The sequence below is a fragment of the Nicotiana sylvestris genome, chromosome 5 (genome assembly GCF_000393655.2).
Source record: "Nicotiana sylvestris chromosome 5, ASM39365v2, whole genome shotgun sequence".
In the NCBI taxonomy this organism is placed as follows: domain Eukaryota; kingdom Viridiplantae; phylum Streptophyta; class Magnoliopsida; order Solanales; family Solanaceae; genus Nicotiana; species Nicotiana sylvestris.
In genome coordinates this window covers 8,406,960-8,426,277 of record NC_091061.1, presented here as the reverse complement: position 1 = coordinate 8,426,277, position 19,318 = coordinate 8,406,960, and the positions used below count along the sequence as shown (strand labels likewise).

The 19,318-nt window shown below is 36.3% G+C and overlaps 2 protein-coding genes across 2 annotated transcripts; both read left to right on the top strand.

The window, feature by feature from the left end:
• The first annotated feature begins 451 nt into the window (after positions 1-451).
• On the top strand, positions 452-8,425 carry LOC138891177 (E3 ubiquitin-protein ligase SDIR1-like). The gene is made up of 9 exons (XM_070174241.1): positions 452-574; positions 4,154-4,323; positions 4,449-4,503; positions 4,590-4,642; positions 4,741-4,969; positions 5,095-5,209; positions 5,825-5,870; positions 7,142-7,267; positions 8,043-8,425. Exons 2-9 carry the CDS (start codon positions 4,246-4,248, stop codon positions 8,160-8,162), a joined length of 822 nt encoding a protein of 273 aa, XP_070030342.1. The 5' UTR covers positions 452-574; positions 4,154-4,245; the 3' UTR covers positions 8,163-8,425.
• Positions 8,426-10,166: 1,741 nt separating this feature from the next.
• On the top strand, positions 10,167-18,140 carry LOC104246147 (E3 ubiquitin-protein ligase SDIR1). The gene is made up of 9 exons (XM_009801908.2): positions 10,167-10,289; positions 13,869-14,038; positions 14,164-14,218; positions 14,305-14,357; positions 14,456-14,684; positions 14,810-14,924; positions 15,540-15,585; positions 16,857-16,982; positions 17,758-18,140. The coding sequence occupies exons 2-9, from the start codon at positions 13,961-13,963 to the stop codon at positions 17,875-17,877; spliced, it is 822 nt and encodes a 273-aa protein (XP_009800210.1). The 5' UTR covers positions 10,167-10,289; positions 13,869-13,960; the 3' UTR covers positions 17,878-18,140.
• The last annotated feature ends 1,178 nt before the right edge of the window (positions 18,141-19,318 follow it).

The following is a 19,318-nucleotide window of genomic DNA, read 5'->3' as shown; positions in this document are numbered from 1 at the left end:
ATCACAATTCTAAATCAAAATCGGAGACCTTCCAAAATTAATTTATTCGCGCTTTGAAGTGCCTTTGAAACCAAAAATCGTGTCCCAATTTTGCACCACATCAATGCTTAATTGCTTATATACATAAGTAGTGCGAACTATAATCTTTTTATGTCTTTTTTTTTTTTTTGTAATTTGACATTCCAAAGAATACTTTATAAAAAAAATTGATCAATAAAACAAATATATTTTTTGTATTAAACATAAAATGTTTATCTCTCCAAATATTTTTGTTGAAACACCATTTATAAATAAAATAATTAAACAACAGATTTTGACATTTGGGCTTTGGGCCAAGAGAAGGACCCTTTGGTCTCTAACCAATTGGCCAGCCGAAGGGAAATTGTACCAAAACGATGCCGTACCAACGTAGCAACCCGATTTTAAAAACCACTCACGATTTCAGACACACATTTTACTGCGGTGCGTGTGCGTCCGAGTCAATTTCTGGGTCTTTTCTGACTCGTTCGCTCATCATTCATCAAATTCCTTTATTCGATTTTCGATTCCAATTATTCGTCTTAGTTAAAGCGCTGTAAGTAATTAATCTCCTCTCTGAATCTCTCTTTTCCATTTTGTATAAATTCTAGAAGCTTCCGTCATACGAAGGATTCATATTTGATGCACGGAAAATTTTGTTAATTGTATAAACTATGTAACTCTTCCCGAATTTTCTTTATTCGTGCCGAATATTAGCTGTTTATTGGTAAATTTTGGGATTTTAGGCGAAATTGCCTCAGTTTTGGGCAATTGTTAAGTTTTTTAATCATATTTTGAGTATCATAGGTGTATTTTGCTTGTAATTTTGATTTTTGTTGTATATAGAAGGTAATAAACATTTTCTATTGTGCTTTATGAAACTAAACATGTTATAAATTATAAGCTATGGGTTAAGCTAAACCCGGTAGCTTTGGCTGAGACCTTGTATATGTGTTGAATTTGGGTGTTTTTGGGCGAAATGCGCAGTTTTAGCAATTGTTAAATGTTTTATGATATTTTGATTAAAATGTGTATATTTTGCTTGGAATTTTGATTTTAATAGTATAGAAGGTAATTTCTGAGAGACAGGGGTGAATGTACAATATAAGCTATGGGTTAAGCTGGCTTGCTGAATCCAGCAGGTTTCTCTCAGCCGCTGTATATGTGTTAAATCTTTTTGCTATATTTGTTGTCAGTATATAAGTATTTTTTCATATTGTGATTATAATAGGTGTATTTTGCTGGGAATTTTGTTTTTAGTAGTAGAGAAGGTAATGAACATTTTCTATTGTACTTTATGAAACTAAACATGTTGTAAAATTTCCAGTGAGAGATGGGCGAATGTACAATATAAGTTATGGTTTAAGCTAAACCCAGTAGCTATGGCTTAGACACTGCATGTTTTAAAAAAATCTACTAGATATATACAAAATACAAATATTAAATTTCGAATCCAGTGACTGTAGTCCGTGGGCTAAGTGGCATCCCAAACCCATAAAGTTTTAATCGTGGATCTGACTATACTTGGAGACTCTTAAGAAAAATTTCTTTTGTGTCATTGTGGAAGTAAAGGGATTCTAACTTGTTGTGGATGGAACTTTTGTATTCGATAAATCATGATACATTGGCTTCCTATAATGTACTGACAAAAAAGTGGACTTTTTGCTTGCTAAAGATGCTCTTTAACAGCCAATTACGAGTCTCTTAGTGTGAAATCTCGGAGTTGATAGTTTACAAGTCTTTTAGCTTAAGAGTTGTATGAATTCATTTATGTTATGAGTGCAATACTAATATTACCTGGTTTACTTAGTCCCTCTTTCTAAAACATTGTCTTAAGACAATGTGAATATCCTGCCTGCTGCTCAGCTTATAGTTACTCCATTGTACTCCTGGAGGTATTAAATATGCTCGAGCATCCCTTGTGTTGGAAGATACAGTGGCATGGCTATGTTATTAGGTGATGGCTGTGAGGAATGATAGACGACAGAGGTGTAGTCAATTGGGGCACGTGTGTATACATTAGAAAATTTGCAGTTACTATACATATAGTACTCTTCTTGCTTAAATCAACACATTCTCTCCTCCTCAATATTTCTTGTACTCAGTCCATCTTTTATCTTCTTGGTAATTGTTCATTTGAAATGATATCATGGTATCAGAGCATTCAAACTCTGCATTGATTCTTCCATTGCATAACTGCATTTAGATAAGCTTGAGATAGCTTCATCACATGGTTACCTAGATCGAATTTTTGAAGGTCTTCAATGGCTAATTCTCAGGTTTCAATTGTGATTATCACAATCATGCCCTATATTTCCATATGTCTGACTCTAAAGGTGCTAGTCTAGTTTTGATTTAGTTTATTCGCTTGGAAAACCGTTAACTCTTAGCTAGATGGTTTTTTCTCCTAGCTAAGAATAAGTGAGGCTGGTGATAAAAGATATAGTCAAAGAAGATCTAAATCAAGAGACATTCTCACTTGTACTTAGACGGTCACTGTCTGGTCAATTATAACACTTGTGGCGGTTGAAAATTGGAATTATTCATACTGAATGTGTACAATGCATGCCTTCTTGGAGACCTCTATGGGGTGGTGTATATGGAATGCCTCGGGTGTCAGTATATAGGGAAAGATCAAAGTTTTAAAACTATTAATATCCTTGCATAGCCTTAAATAGGCGTCAAATTAATGCAACTTGAAACTCACGAGGTCTTCGATGGAATCTAGGATAATCCAAAGCCACTATGACTATTCTTTGTTCAGTAATGAAGAGGGAATAGGGTTGTCAGTATTCTCATCTATGTAGATGATATTTGATGACACAGAATGATATTGAGTTAAAACAAGAAGCAAAGAGGAGCTTGCGGCAGAAATCTAAGATCTAGGGGAATTATGATACTTCAGAGGGATGGAGTTTGCAAGGTTAAAAAGAGGAATATTGATGAATCAGCAACAATATGCTCTACTGCTGATATCTGAACTGGCTAGGGAAGCGAAACCAGTCATACCCACTAGAGCATAAACTTTAATTGATTCTCTACAAAATATTACCAGTATGTGAAGATGGAAAGACATACTCCTTTGAAGGATGTGAGTTGTTATCAAAGATTAGTTGGCAAATTGTTGTATCTAACCATGACAAGACTTGATATAGCTTTTGTATATAAAAATCCAAACACTTTGGTTATTCATGGAAATCATGCTTGGAGGTTGCTTTAGTGGTAGTCAAATACATAAGAAGGAGCAAGGTATACTGATGGCTGCAGATTGTTCCAAGTACAGTGTGGTTCAATGTGACTTTAATTGGGTTGCGTGTTCCAACACTAGAAAATCAATCATGGGATACATGATGAAGCTTGGAGTTCTTTGCTTTCTTCGAATTCAAAGATACAAGATGCTGTACTAGGAGCTAAGCAGAGGCAGTAGCATGAATTCTGCAGTGGCTGAAGTTTTGATACTGTATTAGCCATTAGGAGCTAAGCAGAGGCAGTGGCATGAATTCTGCAGTGGCTGAAGTTTTAGGTTGAGTGACGTTTTAAGGCAGCTGGGAGTTGAAATGCAAAAGCTTGGGAAGCTCTGTATTGTGACAGTACGTCTGCAATCCAAATCGGGGGAAATTCATTTCAAGAGATGACAAAGTATATTAAAATTGATTGGCATTTTGTGGGAGAAAAAAATTCCACAAGGTTTCATATAAGCCAAACAAGTATCCACTAAGGAGCTAATAGCTGAAATTTTAGCAAAAAGATTGGGCAGGACACTAGATGATCATTTTCTTGGCAAGGGGTGTTAAACATTCTACTCTCTCAAGTTTGAGGAGTGTTGAAAAAGCCACATTGGCAGTGATTCTAGGTGGTAACATAATCGATTGCGGCGAGGAAGTATATAATACAACGACATAAGATAGTCAGTAGGTCGTTATGGGTAGAAAATTGGTATTGTACATACTTTACTCTTCTTACATAAATGGACACATTCATTTTTCTCGGTATTTCTTGTCCAAGTCCATCTCTGCTTCTTGTGAATTGAGCTATTAATCTTCATTGATTACAGTTTGCATTGGTGTTGTTTGGTGTAGTAGATTAATGTTTTTACTGGGCATGGTTTCTCACTTCACTTTCTCTGGATTTCCAGTTAATTTCAGCTCTTCAGTGGTATTTGGGTGCTGGACCTTCTATGAACTATCAATTTTTTTGTGCTGAAATAGCTTTTGTACAACTTCAAACATGAGTTTTGTTTTCCGAGGCACTAGAGCAGATATAGAACCTGGTTTTCCAGGATTGATCCCCGAGCGCCGTGCAGTGGTAATTTCCTACATCTCCTCTTGATGTTGATCTAGATTACTCTAAATGCTTCTAGTGATAATTACATTCATTATCTGTTTTACTCATCTCGGTGTACCTTTTTTTTTTTTCTCTTCCACATTCAGCGAGTCCATGCAGCCCGGCCGGTTAATACTAACTCACTAGCTTTTCTTGTCACGGGTACCTGTAGCTTAGATCCCTTTGTTATTTTTATTTTCTGGTCTGATTTACCTACAACTTTCAGTGTAACCACTTTGTTATGACAGTGCTCTTGCTGTTCATGATTCTAAACTCTCATCAAATGTCACCCAATTTTCTGGTAAGTAGCCTCTTAACGAGTGATATTGGAGCATGTGTATTTTATTGAATTAAATCTGGTCCTTATTTTATTTAATTGGAACTTTGTCTATTTTGCAGCTGTGGTTGGTGCTCGGTGTCTTCTTTATGGCAACGACCCTTAGGATGTATGCAACCTGTCAGCAGCTTCAAGCCCAGGCACAAGCTCATGCTGTTGCTGCCAGTGGCCTTCTTGGTCCTACGGAGTTGCGGCTACATATGCCCCCATCTATAGCACTTGCAACCAGAGGACGGTTGCGAGGGCTCAGACTACAGCTTGCACTTCTTGACAGGGAGTTTGATGACTTAGGTGAAAATGCAAGCATCTCTATTCTTGAGCATTTTATGGCTTTATAAAATCCAGAAACCAAATCTTGTCTTAAAATAATCTTAAAAGGTCTGGGAAGTTTATTGATATTTTTCTGGTACTAGCAGATTATGAAACATTGAGGGCACTGGATACTGATGATGTTCCTACAACACCATCAATGACCGAGGAAGAGATAAATGCTCTTCCTGTTCACAAGTACAAGGTTTCTGGACCCCAAAGGTCTGTCATGTGAAATTTGTTACTACTTTTAGCTTCCCCATATTTTTGACTTCCAGCGTTTGCTGTACCAAGTTGACACCTATAACAGTCGACTGCCTTCTTCCGCTCTTCTTTGTTAACTTCCATCTGTGGCTTGTGATTTAGCGAAATGAGGAGGTTGATGCCAGTTTTAATCAGTTGTCAGAAGATTACCAAACTATGGTTTCAACTTGTGATCTCTCAGGTTGCTGGTGTCCACCTTGATTTGGTCACTTGCATGCTGGAAATTTATTAACTACAACATAGTTTTGTATTATATCTAGTCAAAACCTAAAATTCTGCGCAGCGAGCTTTGTTAGAATGCATAAGTTATAGTATTATTTTCACTGTTCTTGCTCCTTTTTGGAAGGTTAGGAATTTTTTTATCTCAATTTCTCTGATGAAGTTATGGGCTATTAAGTATCCGTATGTCAGTTCTCTTTTTTTATTTGTGCCGGAGACTCCCTTCCTCGTAAAATATTTTTTTGCAATAATCTTGTTAGAATTGATTAGTGTTTATCTGATAATATGATGCCATGACTCGCATTCAGTAATATCTTGGCTTCTCTTGATCCTGATGATTGCTCTTCTTGACAGTGCTGGTTCATCAACACACCCGGCATCTTCTTCAGGGTCCACTGAGGTACCTCATTTTCTAGCCCTTTCTTGAAGCTTGTAAAAGAAATGCCTACCCAATAGTTTATCTTTTGAAGTTGTTTTTGACCTTGCATTCTAGTGTCCTTTTCGAGTGAACAATTGATTTGCAGGAATGGCATTTGCATGACTTATCTATAAGACACAATGTGTTGCTGCATCCTATTTTCACTACTCCCTCTGTTTTATTACATGGAGGTGTTTGTATGGGCACGGAATTTAAGAAAGAAAGATTGACTATTGGAACTTGTGGTTTTAAACATACCATAGACATTTTTGGCTATAAAAAGCTTGTCATTAAGGATAAAATGAGAAATTTGAAGTTAGATTATTTCCAAAAGTAGAAATGTGTCATTCTTTTTGGAACATATTAAAAAGGAAAGAACACCACATAAAATGGAACAGAAGGCGTATGACTTTTTTAATTATGACTTTTTTCATAAGTTCCAAATGTATTTACCACAATTTATGTTTTGATGACAAACTGATCCTTGTCCAGTGACATGAAGTGTGTGCGCAAAGTTAAATCTAATATTAGAGAGGTGTTTCGGTTGCATTCAAGTGAATCATTGATCTAATTTCATGTTTTACAGTAGATGCTGCTCCTATGCTCATGGCATTGTGCAGCCCCTAAGCTGTGTACCTAACCTAGCCATTTCTTATTTCTTTCCTTTTGGGATGTCTGTCTCTTCGTATTGAAACTAGTCTTTCTGAGAGAGTCTTCCTCCAGAGACGTTAGAGCTCATGTTCAGACAGAAAATATAATATGGAGCCTCGTCGGAGAAGTTCTCAACCTTTGGTAGGAACCTCCCGGCTCTTTGAGAAACTGCTTCATTTACTTTATATTCTGAGGTTCTTCTCCTCAACTCTACCATAAACCAAGATTCTCAAAAAGATTGGAGCACATTTTGATCTATGACTATTAAGCCTATAGCAATGAAGCTCTTTCTTCATCTAGAGGATGAAAAGCTAACCATTGAAGAAGGCAGAAAAAAAATTAATGGAAGAGTAAATTTGAAGGAGGAGATTATAGCTTCATAAAGACAATAAAAGACGAGAACTACCTTGCTGCATTGGCATCCTTTACTACTAAACCTTCCCTTCTTTTTCCTCATGTTTGATGAAATAAAAACCAAGTCATGTCGGCGATCTGTATTTTGCGTGACTGACTTATATTATTTGCCAACTGTTTTTTATTCATCAAAAGTTTATTGTTTCATTACGAGAAAAATGATGAACTCATTATTGTATTTCAAGCAGAAGAAGCAAGAACCTGCAAATGCTGTAGGAGGTACAAAGAACCCCGATGACGAACTAACTTGCAGTGTCTGCTTGGAACAAGTCGATACTGGGGAACTTGTTCGTAGCTTGCCGTGCTTACATCAGGTTAAGTATTTTGATAGTTACTTTTATTTTTGTGTCCAGCCCATGAGAAGGGTAGTCTTCTAGCATCAAAGTATATCATAACTATTTTGAGATCTCAACTTCCATAGATTAGTAAGAGTTTTTGTTTTCTTTTTTACTATTGACAATCATCTCAACTATTTTGAGATCTCACTTTATTATTGTAAGTATCATTAGACAGGGAAGAGATTTATGGTTTAGTTACCAACAGGCACCTAGAAGAACTTGTGGATAGTCTTGCATAGAGAAAACCAAGTGTTGTCTCTTTTTTCTGTTTTATTTATTGGTATAGTATAGTTTAGCTCTATTATCAGGGTCCCACGATTTATGCTTTCAAGTTTTCAAGGAGATCCTTTCTGTTTTTCAACTGACGGTTTTCTTTTTTTCTTTCTCTTCTTTTTTGGGGGTGGGGGCAGTGGCGTACGTAGGAATTTTGACAAGCTGTGTCAACATTTGAAGAAGTTAACAAATAAATAAATCACTATAATAACAAGCTGTATCATTTTATATATTTATACCAAATATTTTCATTTTTCTTATGAACTTTACATACATATTTACGAAAAAATTTGACGAAACGGTGTCACATGACACCGCTTTAGATAAGGTGCCTACGCCCATGGGTGGGGGTGTTGTTGAGGATAAAAATTTCCCTAGTTTAAGCTAGTAGCAGCGGAGTTAATAGTATTTAGTATGAATATGTGCATATTGTTGCAGAGTAGGTGTGTATTTTAATTTATATCTTTTGTGTTTGCAGTTCCATGCAAACTGCATTGACCCATGGCTAAGGCAGCGGGGAACTTGCCCTGTCTGCAAATTTAGGGCCGGGTGGGATGAGAATGGACAAGGAGAAGTTGATGCTTATGATATGGTGTAGTTTCTCTAGGGTGATAGACTTCTGTATCTCTAACTTATTTGTAATACCAACGCCAATACACATACATGTATATGCACGCAGAAGCCTGAGAGTCTCGTATGGCACTCTGTAATTGTGCAAAGTAGCAGAAATATGTCACATTGGTAAATATTAGCTTAGTCTTCTAATCTTAATCAGGCTGTAGAGGTGAGAGCTCTCGATCGAGGACTCCACGAAATACATGTACCTTTTGGCCTGTGCAGATTAATGTATCTGTTTCCTCCCATCGTTGTCCTGAAAATTTTGTTTTCTGAAAATTTTAGCTGTTGAGGGAATGTATTTGTCGAATGTGGCTATTTTTATACACGAGTCGATGCTTAATCCGATCGCTATATGGCGGATTAACCAAAAATATTGTATTGCAACAAATGCATCAAAAGGAGGAACTCAAAGTAGAAATCCCTGTACTGATTACTACTGCTGATTGGCTATGGAACATCAACTCCACAGATATACAATGTCAGCCGTCTATATATTCCTCCATGGTGAAAGCCAGGTCTGATTTTTCTTGCCCCTTAGATTTTTGTCGACATGATTTGGCTTTCATTTGATTGATGCGACTACCTAAAAAGATTCTTCACAATATTTCCATTCGCATAGGAGTATTAGTCTTTTCACATCACTGCGGAAATTAGTGTTTGATCATACTATGTTTAAGGCCATTTTTCTTACTTCATAAAAGAAAGTGATACGGGAGTGTTATTGGACCTTAAAGATGTCTAACATATTCGTAACACGGCTATTGCAAAAGTGCGAATACTAATAGCCCGTTTGGCCAAGCTGCAAAAATCAGCTTATTTTGAGAAATGTTTTTTTTTTAAAAGTGCTTTTCTCAAAAGTACTTTTGGTGAGAAGCAGTTTGTGTTTGGCTAATTAGTTTGAAAAGCACTTCTGAGCAGCAATTAGTTTTTGGCCAAGCTTTAAAAAACTGCTTCTAAGTGTATTTTTCTCAAAAGCGCTTCTCAAAAAAGTGCTTTTGGAGAAAAGCTATTTTTTCTGCTTCTCCTCAAAAGCACTTTTTTTCCTTCCAGAAGCTTGGCCAAACACCTCAAATTGAGGCCAAAAGTGTTTTTGGCAAAAAAAAAAAAAAAGTACTTTTGACCAAAAATAAGCTTGGCCAAACACGCTATCAAATGAATGTACGATATGATTAAAAATGATCACATTGCAAGTAGCCTACACAGAGGATACAATCAGAGAAGACTGGTGGATGATATGGTTTGGTCATGCAGTAAGCCTAAAATCACATGGACCGAAATTGTCCCTAAAAAAATGACAATTATAGCAAACATAGATCATGCATTTTGGTCAATCAACATTAAAGTGAAGGATTAGTACTACCAGATCAATGGTTAGCAACATAAGTCTTTGGATTTATTAAAATAATGAATGACAAATGTAATCTTGTTTACACGGATCCTCTTCCAATATCCAGGGCCAAATGTAGAGTACTCATTATGGGTTCCTTTGAATTCAGTAAATTTAGCTCAAATGCAGTATATGCATTTTAAAATTCACTAAATAAGTACAAATAATAAATTGCGACCAAGTAAATTAGGTGGGCGCTTTGAAGTGCCTTTGAAACCAAAAATCGTGTCCCAATTTTGCACCACATCAATGCTTAATTGCTTATATACATAAGTAGTGCGAACTATAATCTTTTTATGTCTTTTTTTTTTTTTTGTAATTTGACATTCCAAAGAATACTTTATAAAAAAAATTGATCAATAAAACAAATATATTTTTTGTATTAAACATAAAATGTTTATCTCTCCAAATATTTTTGTTGAAACACCATTTATAAATAAAATAATTAAACAACAGATTTTGACATTTGGGCTTTGGGCCAAGAGAAGGACCCTTTGGTCTCTAACCAATTGGCCAGCCGAAGGGAAATTGTACCAAAACGATGCCGTACCAACGTAGCAACCCGATTTTAAAAACCACTCACGATTTCAGACACACATTTTACTGCGGTGCGTGTGCGTCCGAGTCAATTTCTGGGTCTTTTCTGACTCGTTCGCTCATCATTCATCAAATTCCTTTATTCGATTTTCGATTCCAATTATTCGTCTTAGTTAAAGCGCTGTAAGTAATTAATCTCCTCTCTGAATCTCTCTTTTCCATTTTGTATAAATTCTAGAAGCTTCCGTCATACGAAGGATTCATATTTGATGCACGGAAAATTTTGTTAATTGTATAAACTATGTAACTCTTCCCGAATTTTCTTTATTCGTGCCGAATATTAGCTGTTTATTGGTAAATTTTGGGATTTTAGGCGAAATTGCCTCAGTTTTGGGCAATTGTTAAGTTTTTTAATCATATTTTGAGTATCATAGGTGTATTTTGCTTGTAATTTTGATTTTTGTTGTATATAGAAGGTAATAAACATTTTCTATTGTGCTTTATGAAACTAAACATGTTATAAATTATAAGCTATGGGTTAAGCTAAACCCGGTAGCTTTGGCTGAGACCTTGTATATGTGTTGAATTTGGGTGTTTTTGGGCGAAATGCGCAGTTTTAGCAATTGTTAAATGTTTTATGATATTTTGATTAAAATGTGTATATTTTGCTTGGAATTTTGATTTTAATAGTATAGAAGGTAATTTCTGAGAGACAGGGGTGAATGTACAATATAAGCTATGGGTTAAGCTGGCTTGCTGAATCCAGCAGGTTTCTCTCAGCCGCTGTATATGTGTTAAATCTTTTTGCTATATTTGTTGTCAGTATATAAGTATTTTTTCATATTGTGATTATAATAGGTGTATTTTGCTGGGAATTTTGTTTTTAGTAGTAGAGAAGGTAATGAACATTTTCTATTGTACTTTATGAAACTAAACATGTTGTAAAATTTCCAGTGAGAGATGGGCGAATGTACAATATAAGTTATGGTTTAAGCTAAACCCAGTAGCTATGGCTTAGACACTGCATGTTTTAAAAAAATCTACTAGATATATACAAAATACAAATATTAAATTTCGAATCCAGTGACTGTAGTCCGTGGGCTAAGTGGCATCCCAAACCCATAAAGTTTTAATCGTGGATCTGACTATACTTGGAGACTCTTAAGAAAAATTTCTTTTGTGTCATTGTGGAAGTAAAGGGATTCTAACTTGTTGTGGATGGAACTTTTGTATTCGATAAATCATGATACATTGGCTTCCTATAATGTACTGACAAAAAAGTGGACTTTTTGCTTGCTAAAGATGCTCTTTAACAGCCAATTACGAGTCTCTTAGTGTGAAATCTCGGAGTTGATAGTTTACAAGTCTTTTAGCTTAAGAGTTGTATGAATTCATTTATGTTATGAGTGCAATACTAATATTACCTGGTTTACTTAGTCCCTCTTTCTAAAACATTGTCTTAAGACAATGTGAATATCCTGCCTGCTGCTCAGCTTATAGTTACTCCATTGTACTCCTGGAGGTATTAAATATGCTCGAGCATCCCTTGTGTTGGAAGATACAGTGGCATGGCTATGTTATTAGGTGATGGCTGTGAGGAATGATAGACGACAGAGGTGTAGTCAATTGGGGCACGTGTGTATACATTAGAAAATTTGCAGTTACTATACATATAGTACTCTTCTTGCTTAAATCAACACATTCTCTCCTCCTCAATATTTCTTGTACTCAGTCCATCTTTTATCTTCTTGGTAATTGTTCATTTGAAATGATATCATGGTATCAGAGCATTCAAACTCTGCATTGATTCTTCCATTGCATAACTGCATTTAGATAAGCTTGAGATAGCTTCATCACATGGTTACCTAGATCGAATTTTTGAAGGTCTTCAATGGCTAATTCTCAGGTTTCAATTGTGATTATCACAATCATGCCCTATATTTCCATATGTCTGACTCTAAAGGTGCTAGTCTAGTTTTGATTTAGTTTATTCGCTTGGAAAACCGTTAACTCTTAGCTAGATGGTTTTTTCTCCTAGCTAAGAATAAGTGAGGCTGGTGATAAAAGATATAGTCAAAGAAGATCTAAATCAAGAGACATTCTCACTTGTACTTAGACGGTCACTGTCTGGTCAATTATAACACTTGTGGCGGTTGAAAATTGGAATTATTCATACTGAATGTGTACAATGCATGCCTTCTTGGAGACCTCTATGGGGTGGTGTATATGGAATGCCTCGGGTGTCAGTATATAGGGAAAGATCAAAGTTTTAAAACTATTAATATCCTTGCATAGCCTTAAATAGGCGTCAAATTAATGCAACTTGAAACTCACGAGGTCTTCGATGGAATCTAGGATAATCCAAAGCCACTATGACTATTCTTTGTTCAGTAATGAAGAGGGAATAGGGTTGTCAGTATTCTCATCTATGTAGATGATATTTGATGACACAGAATGATATTGAGTTAAAACAAGAAGCAAAGAGGAGCTTGCGGCAGAAATCTAAGATCTAGGGGAATTATGATACTTCAGAGGGATGGAGTTTGCAAGGTTAAAAAGAGGAATATTGATGAATCAGCAACAATATGCTCTACTGCTGATATCTGAACTGGCTAGGGAAGCGAAACCAGTCATACCCACTAGAGCATAAACTTTAATTGATTCTCTACAAAATATTACCAGTATGTGAAGATGGAAAGACATACTCCTTTGAAGGATGTGAGTTGTTATCAAAGATTAGTTGGCAAATTGTTGTATCTAACCATGACAAGACTTGATATAGCTTTTGTATATAAAAATCCAAACACTTTGGTTATTCATGGAAATCATGCTTGGAGGTTGCTTTAGTGGTAGTCAAATACATAAGAAGGAGCAAGGTATACTGATGGCTGCAGATTGTTCCAAGTACAGTGTGGTTCAATGTGACTTTAATTGGGTTGCGTGTTCCAACACTAGAAAATCAATCATGGGATACATGATGAAGCTTGGAGTTCTTTGCTTTCTTCGAATTCAAAGATACAAGATGCTGTACTAGGAGCTAAGCAGAGGCAGTAGCATGAATTCTGCAGTGGCTGAAGTTTTGATACTGTATTAGCCATTAGGAGCTAAGCAGAGGCAGTGGCATGAATTCTGCAGTGGCTGAAGTTTTAGGTTGAGTGACGTTTTAAGGCAGCTGGGAGTTGAAATGCAAAAGCTTGGGAAGCTCTGTATTGTGACAGTACGTCTGCAATCCAAATCGGGGGAAATTCATTTCAAGAGATGACAAAGTATATTAAAATTGATTGGCATTTTGTGGGAGAAAAAAATTCCACAAGGTTTCATATAAGCCAAACAAGTATCCACTAAGGAGCTAATAGCTGAAATTTTAGCAAAAAGATTGGGCAGGACACTAGATGATCATTTTCTTGGCAAGGGGTGTTAAACATTCTACTCTCTCAAGTTTGAGGAGTGTTGAAAAAGCCACATTGGCAGTGATTCTAGGTGGTAACATAATCGATTGCGGCGAGGAAGTATATAATACAACGACATAAGATAGTCAGTAGGTCGTTATGGGTAGAAAATTGGTATTGTACATACTTTACTCTTCTTACATAAATGGACACATTCATTTTTCTCGGTATTTCTTGTCCAAGTCCATCTCTGCTTCTTGTGAATTGAGCTATTAATCTTCATTGATTACAGTTTGCATTGGTGTTGTTTGGTGTAGTAGATTAATGTTTTTACTGGGCATGGTTTCTCACTTCACTTTCTCTGGATTTCCAGTTAATTTCAGCTCTTCAGTGGTATTTGGGTGCTGGACCTTCTATGAACTATCAATTTTTTTGTGCTGAAATAGCTTTTGTACAACTTCAAACATGAGTTTTGTTTTCCGAGGCACTAGAGCAGATATAGAACCTGGTTTTCCAGGATTGATCCCCGAGCGCCGTGCAGTGGTAATTTCCTACATCTCCTCTTGATGTTGATCTAGATTACTCTAAATGCTTCTAGTGATAATTACATTCATTATCTGTTTTACTCATCTCGGTGTACCTTTTTTTTTTTTCTCTTCCACATTCAGCGAGTCCATGCAGCCCGGCCGGTTAATACTAACTCACTAGCTTTTCTTGTCACGGGTACCTGTAGCTTAGATCCCTTTGTTATTTTTATTTTCTGGTCTGATTTACCTACAACTTTCAGTGTAACCACTTTGTTATGACAGTGCTCTTGCTGTTCATGATTCTAAACTCTCATCAAATGTCACCCAATTTTCTGGTAAGTAGCCTCTTAACGAGTGATATTGGAGCATGTGTATTTTATTGAATTAAATCTGGTCCTTATTTTATTTAATTGGAACTTTGTCTATTTTGCAGCTGTGGTTGGTGCTCGGTGTCTTCTTTATGGCAACGACCCTTAGGATGTATGCAACCTGTCAGCAGCTTCAAGCCCAGGCACAAGCTCATGCTGTTGCTGCCAGTGGCCTTCTTGGTCCTACGGAGTTGCGGCTACATATGCCCCCATCTATAGCACTTGCAACCAGAGGACGGTTGCGAGGGCTCAGACTACAGCTTGCACTTCTTGACAGGGAGTTTGATGACTTAGGTGAAAATGCAAGCATCTCTATTCTTGAGCATTTTATGGCTTTATAAAATCCAGAAACCAAATCTTGTCTTAAAATAATCTTAAAAGGTCTGGGAAGTTTATTGATATTTTTCTGGTACTAGCAGATTATGAAACATTGAGGGCACTGGATACTGATGATGTTCCTACAACACCATCAATGACCGAGGAAGAGATAAATGCTCTTCCTGTTCACAAGTACAAGGTTTCTGGACCCCAAAGGTCTGTCATGTGAAATTTGTTACTACTTTTAGCTTCCCCATATTTTTGACTTCCAGCGTTTGCTGTACCAAGTTGACACCTATAACAGTCGACTGCCTTCTTCCGCTCTTCTTTGTTAACTTCCATCTGTGGCTTGTGATTTAGCGAAATGAGGAGGTTGATGCCAGTTTTAATCAGTTGTCAGAAGATTACCAAACTATGGTTTCAACTTGTGATCTCTCAGGTTGCTGGTGTCCACCTTGATTTGGTCACTTGCATGCTGGAAATTTATTAACTACAACATAGTTTTGTATTATATCTAGTCAAAACCTAAAATTCTGCGCAGCGAGCTTTGTTAGAATGCATAAGTTATAGTATTATTTTCACTGTTCTTGCTCCTTTTTGGAAGGTTAGGAATTTTTTTATCTCAATTTCTCTGATGAAGTTATGGGCTATTAAGTATCCGTATGTCAGTTCTCTTTTTTTATTTGTGCCGGAGACTCCCTTCCTCGTAAAATATTTTTTTGCAATAATCTTGTTAGAATTGATTAGTGTTTATCTGATAATATGATGCCATGACTCGCATTCAGTAATATCTTGGCTTCTCTTGATCCTGATGATTGCTCTTCTTGACAGTGCTGGTTCATCAACACACCCGGCATCTTCTTCAGGGTCCACTGAGGTACCTCATTTTCTAGCCCTTTCTTGAAGCTTGTAAAAGAAATGCCTACCCAATAGTTTATCTTTTGAAGTTGTTTTTGACCTTGCATTCTAGTGTCCTTTTCGAGTGAACAATTGATTTGCAGGAATGGCATTTGCATGACTTATCTATAAGACACAATGTGTTGCTGCATCCTATTTTCACTACTCCCTCTGTTTTATTACATGGAGGTGTTTGTATGGGCACGGAATTTAAGAAAGAAAGATTGACTATTGGAACTTGTGGTTTTAAACATACCATAGACATTTTTGGCTATAAAAAGCTTGTCATTAAGGATAAAATGAGAAATTTGAAGTTAGATTATTTCCAAAAGTAGAAATGTGTCATTCTTTTTGGAACATATTAAAAAGGAAAGAACACCACATAAAATGGAACAGAAGGCGTATGACTTTTTTAATTATGACTTTTTTCATAAGTTCCAAATGTATTTACCACAATTTATGTTTTGATGACAAACTGATCCTTGTCCAGTGACATGAAGTGTGTGCGCAAAGTTAAATCTAATATTAGAGAGGTGTTTCGGTTGCATTCAAGTGAATCATTGATCTAATTTCATGTTTTACAGTAGATGCTGCTCCTATGCTCATGGCATTGTGCAGCCCCTAAGCTGTGTACCTAACCTAGCCATTTCTTATTTCTTTCCTTTTGGGATGTCTGTCTCTTCGTATTGAAACTAGTCTTTCTGAGAGAGTCTTCCTCCAGAGACGTTAGAGCTCATGTTCAGACAGAAAATATAATATGGAGCCTCGTCGGAGAAGTTCTCAACCTTTGGTAGGAACCTCCCGGCTCTTTGAGAAACTGCTTCATTTACTTTATATTCTGAGGTTCTTCTCCTCAACTCTACCATAAACCAAGATTCTCAAAAAGATTGGAGCACATTTTGATCTATGACTATTAAGCCTATAGCAATGAAGCTCTTTCTTCATCTAGAGGATGAAAAGCTAACCATTGAAGAAGGCAGAAAAAAAATTAATGGAAGAGTAAATTTGAAGGAGGAGATTATAGCTTCATAAAGACAATAAAAGACGAGAACTACCTTGCTGCATTGGCATCCTTTACTACTAAACCTTCCCTTCTTTTTCCTCATGTTTGATGAAATAAAAACCAAGTCATGTCGGCGATCTGTATTTTGCGTGACTGACTTATATTATTTGCCAACTGTTTTTTATTCATCAAAAGTTTATTGTTTCATTACGAGAAAAATGATGAACTCATTATTGTATTTCAAGCAGAAGAAGCAAGAACCTGCAAATGCTGTAGGAGGTACAAAGAACCCCGATGACGAACTAACTTGCAGTGTCTGCTTGGAACAAGTCGATACTGGGGAACTTGTTCGTAGCTTGCCGTGCTTACATCAGGTTAAGTATTTTGATAGTTACTTTTATTTTTGTGTCCAGCCCATGAGAAGGGTAGTCTTCTAGCATCAAAGTATATCATAACTATTTTGAGATCTCAACTTCCATAGATTAGTAAGAGTTTTTGTTTTCTTTTTTACTATTGACAATCATCTCAACTATTTTGAGATCTCACTTTATTATTGTAAGTATCATTAGACAGGGAAGAGATTTATGGTTTAGTTACCAACAGGCACCTAGAAGAACTTGTGGATAGTCTTGCATAGAGAAAACCAAGTGTTGTCTCTTTTTTCTGTTTTATTTATTGGTATAGTATAGTTTAGCTCTATTATCAGGGTCCCACGATTTATGCTTTCAAGTTTTCAAGGAGATCCTTTCTGTTTTTCAACTGACGGTTTTCTTTTTTTCTTTCTCTTCTTTTTTGGGGGTGGGGGCAGTGGCGTACGTAGGAATTTTGACAAGCTGTGTCAACATTTGAAGAAGTTAACAAATAAATAAATCACTATAATAACAAGCTGTATCATTTTATATATTTATACCAAATATTTTCATTTTTCTTATGAACTTTACATACATATTTACGAAAAAATTTGACGAAACGGTGTCACATGACACCGCTTTAGATAAGGTGCCTACGCCCATGGGTGGGGGTGTTGTTGAGGATAAAAATTTCCCTAGTTTAAGCTAGTAGCAGCGGAGTTAATAGTATTTAGTATGAATATGTGCATATTGTTGCAGAGTAGGTGTGTATTTTAATTTATATCTTTTGTGTTTGCAGTTCCATGCAAACTGCATTGACCCATGGCTAAGGCAGCGGGGAACTTGCCCTGTCTGCAAATTTAGGGCCGGGTGGGATGAGAATGGACAAGGAGAAGTTGATGCTTATGATATGGTGTAGTTTCTCTAGGGTGATAGACTTCTGTATCTCTAACTTATTTGTAATACCAACGCCAATACACATACATGTATATGCACGCAGAAGCCTGAGAGTCTCGTATGGCACTCTGTAATTGTGCAAAGTAGCAGAAATATGTCACATTGGTAAATATTAGCTTAGTCTTCTAATCTTAATCAGGCTGTAGAGGTGAGAGCTCTCGATCGAGGACTCCACGAAATACATGTACCTTTTGGCCTGTGCAGATTAATGTATCTGTTTCCTCCCATCGTTGTCCTGAAAATTTTGTTTTCTGAAAATTTTAGCTGTTGAGGGAATGTATTTGTCGAATGTGGCTATTTTTATACACGAGTCGATGCTTAATCCGATCGCTATATGGCGGATTAACCAAAAATATTGTATTGCAACAAATGCATCAAAAGGAGGAACTCAAAGTAGAAATCCCTGTACTGATTACTACTGCTGATTGGCTATGGAACATCAACTCCACAGATATACAATGTCAGCCGTCTATATATTCCTCCATGGTGAAAGCCAGGTCTGATTTTTCTTGCCCCTTAGATTTTTGTCGACATGATTTGGCTTTCATTTGATTGATGCGACTACCTAAAAAGATTCTTCACAATATTTCCATTCGCATAGGAGTATTAGTCTTTTCACATCACTGCGGAAATTAGTGTTTGATCATACTATGTTTAAGGCCATTTTTCTTACTTCATAAAAGAAAGTGATACGGGAGTGTTATTGGACCTTAAAGATGTCTAACATATTCGTAACACGGCTATTGCAAAAGTGCGAATACTAATAGCCCGTTTGGCCAAGCTGCAAAAATCAGCTTATTTTGAGAAATGTTTTTTTTTTAAAAGTGCTTTTCTCAAAAGTACTTTTGGTGAGAAGCAGTTTGTGTTTGGCTAATTAGTTTGAAAAGCACTTCTGAGCAGCAATTAGTTTTTGGCCAAGCTTTAAAAAACTGCTTCTAAGTGTATTTTTCTCAAAAGCGCTTCTCAAAAAAGTGCTTTTGGAGAAAAGCTATTTTTTCTGCTTCTCCTCAAAAGCACTTTTTTTCCTTCCAGAAGCTTGGCCAAACACCTCAAATTGAGGCCAAAAGTGTTTTTGGCAAAAAAAAAAAAAAAGTACTTTTGACCAAAAATAAGCTTGGCCAAACACGCTATCAAATGAATGTACGATATGATTAAAAATGATCACATTGCAAGTAGCCTACACAGAGGATACAATCAGAGAAGACTGGTGGATGATATGGTTTGGTCATGCAGTAAGCCTAAAATCACATGGACCGAAATTGTCCCTAAAAAAATGACAATTATAGCAAACATAGATCATGCATTTTGGTCAATCAACATTAAAGTGAAGGATTAGTACTACCAGATCAATGGTTAGCAACATAAGTCTTTGGATTTATTAAAATAATGAATGACAAATGTAA

Excerpts from the sequence above, each read along its gene's own strand:
- LOC138891177 (XM_070174241.1), top strand. The coding sequence starts at position 4,246 with ATGAGTTTTGTTTTCCGAGGCACTAGAGCAGATATAGAACCTGGTTTT. Across the intron at positions 4,324-4,448 it reads TCCCCGAGCGCCGTGCAGTG|CGAGTCCATGCAGCCCGGCC; the intron begins GTAATTTCCTAC and ends TTCCACATTCAG. Across the intron at positions 7,268-8,042 it reads GCTTGCCGTGCTTACATCAG|TTCCATGCAAACTGCATTGA; the intron begins GTTAAGTATTTT and ends TTGTGTTTGCAG.
- LOC104246147 (XM_009801908.2), top strand. The coding sequence starts at position 13,961 with ATGAGTTTTGTTTTCCGAGGCACTAGAGCAGATATAGAACCTGGTTTT. Across the intron at positions 14,219-14,304 it reads ACTAGCTTTTCTTGTCACGG|TGCTCTTGCTGTTCATGATT; the intron begins GTACCTGTAGCT and ends TTGTTATGACAG. Across the intron at positions 14,685-14,809 it reads CAGGGAGTTTGATGACTTAG|ATTATGAAACATTGAGGGCA; the intron begins GTGAAAATGCAA and ends TGGTACTAGCAG.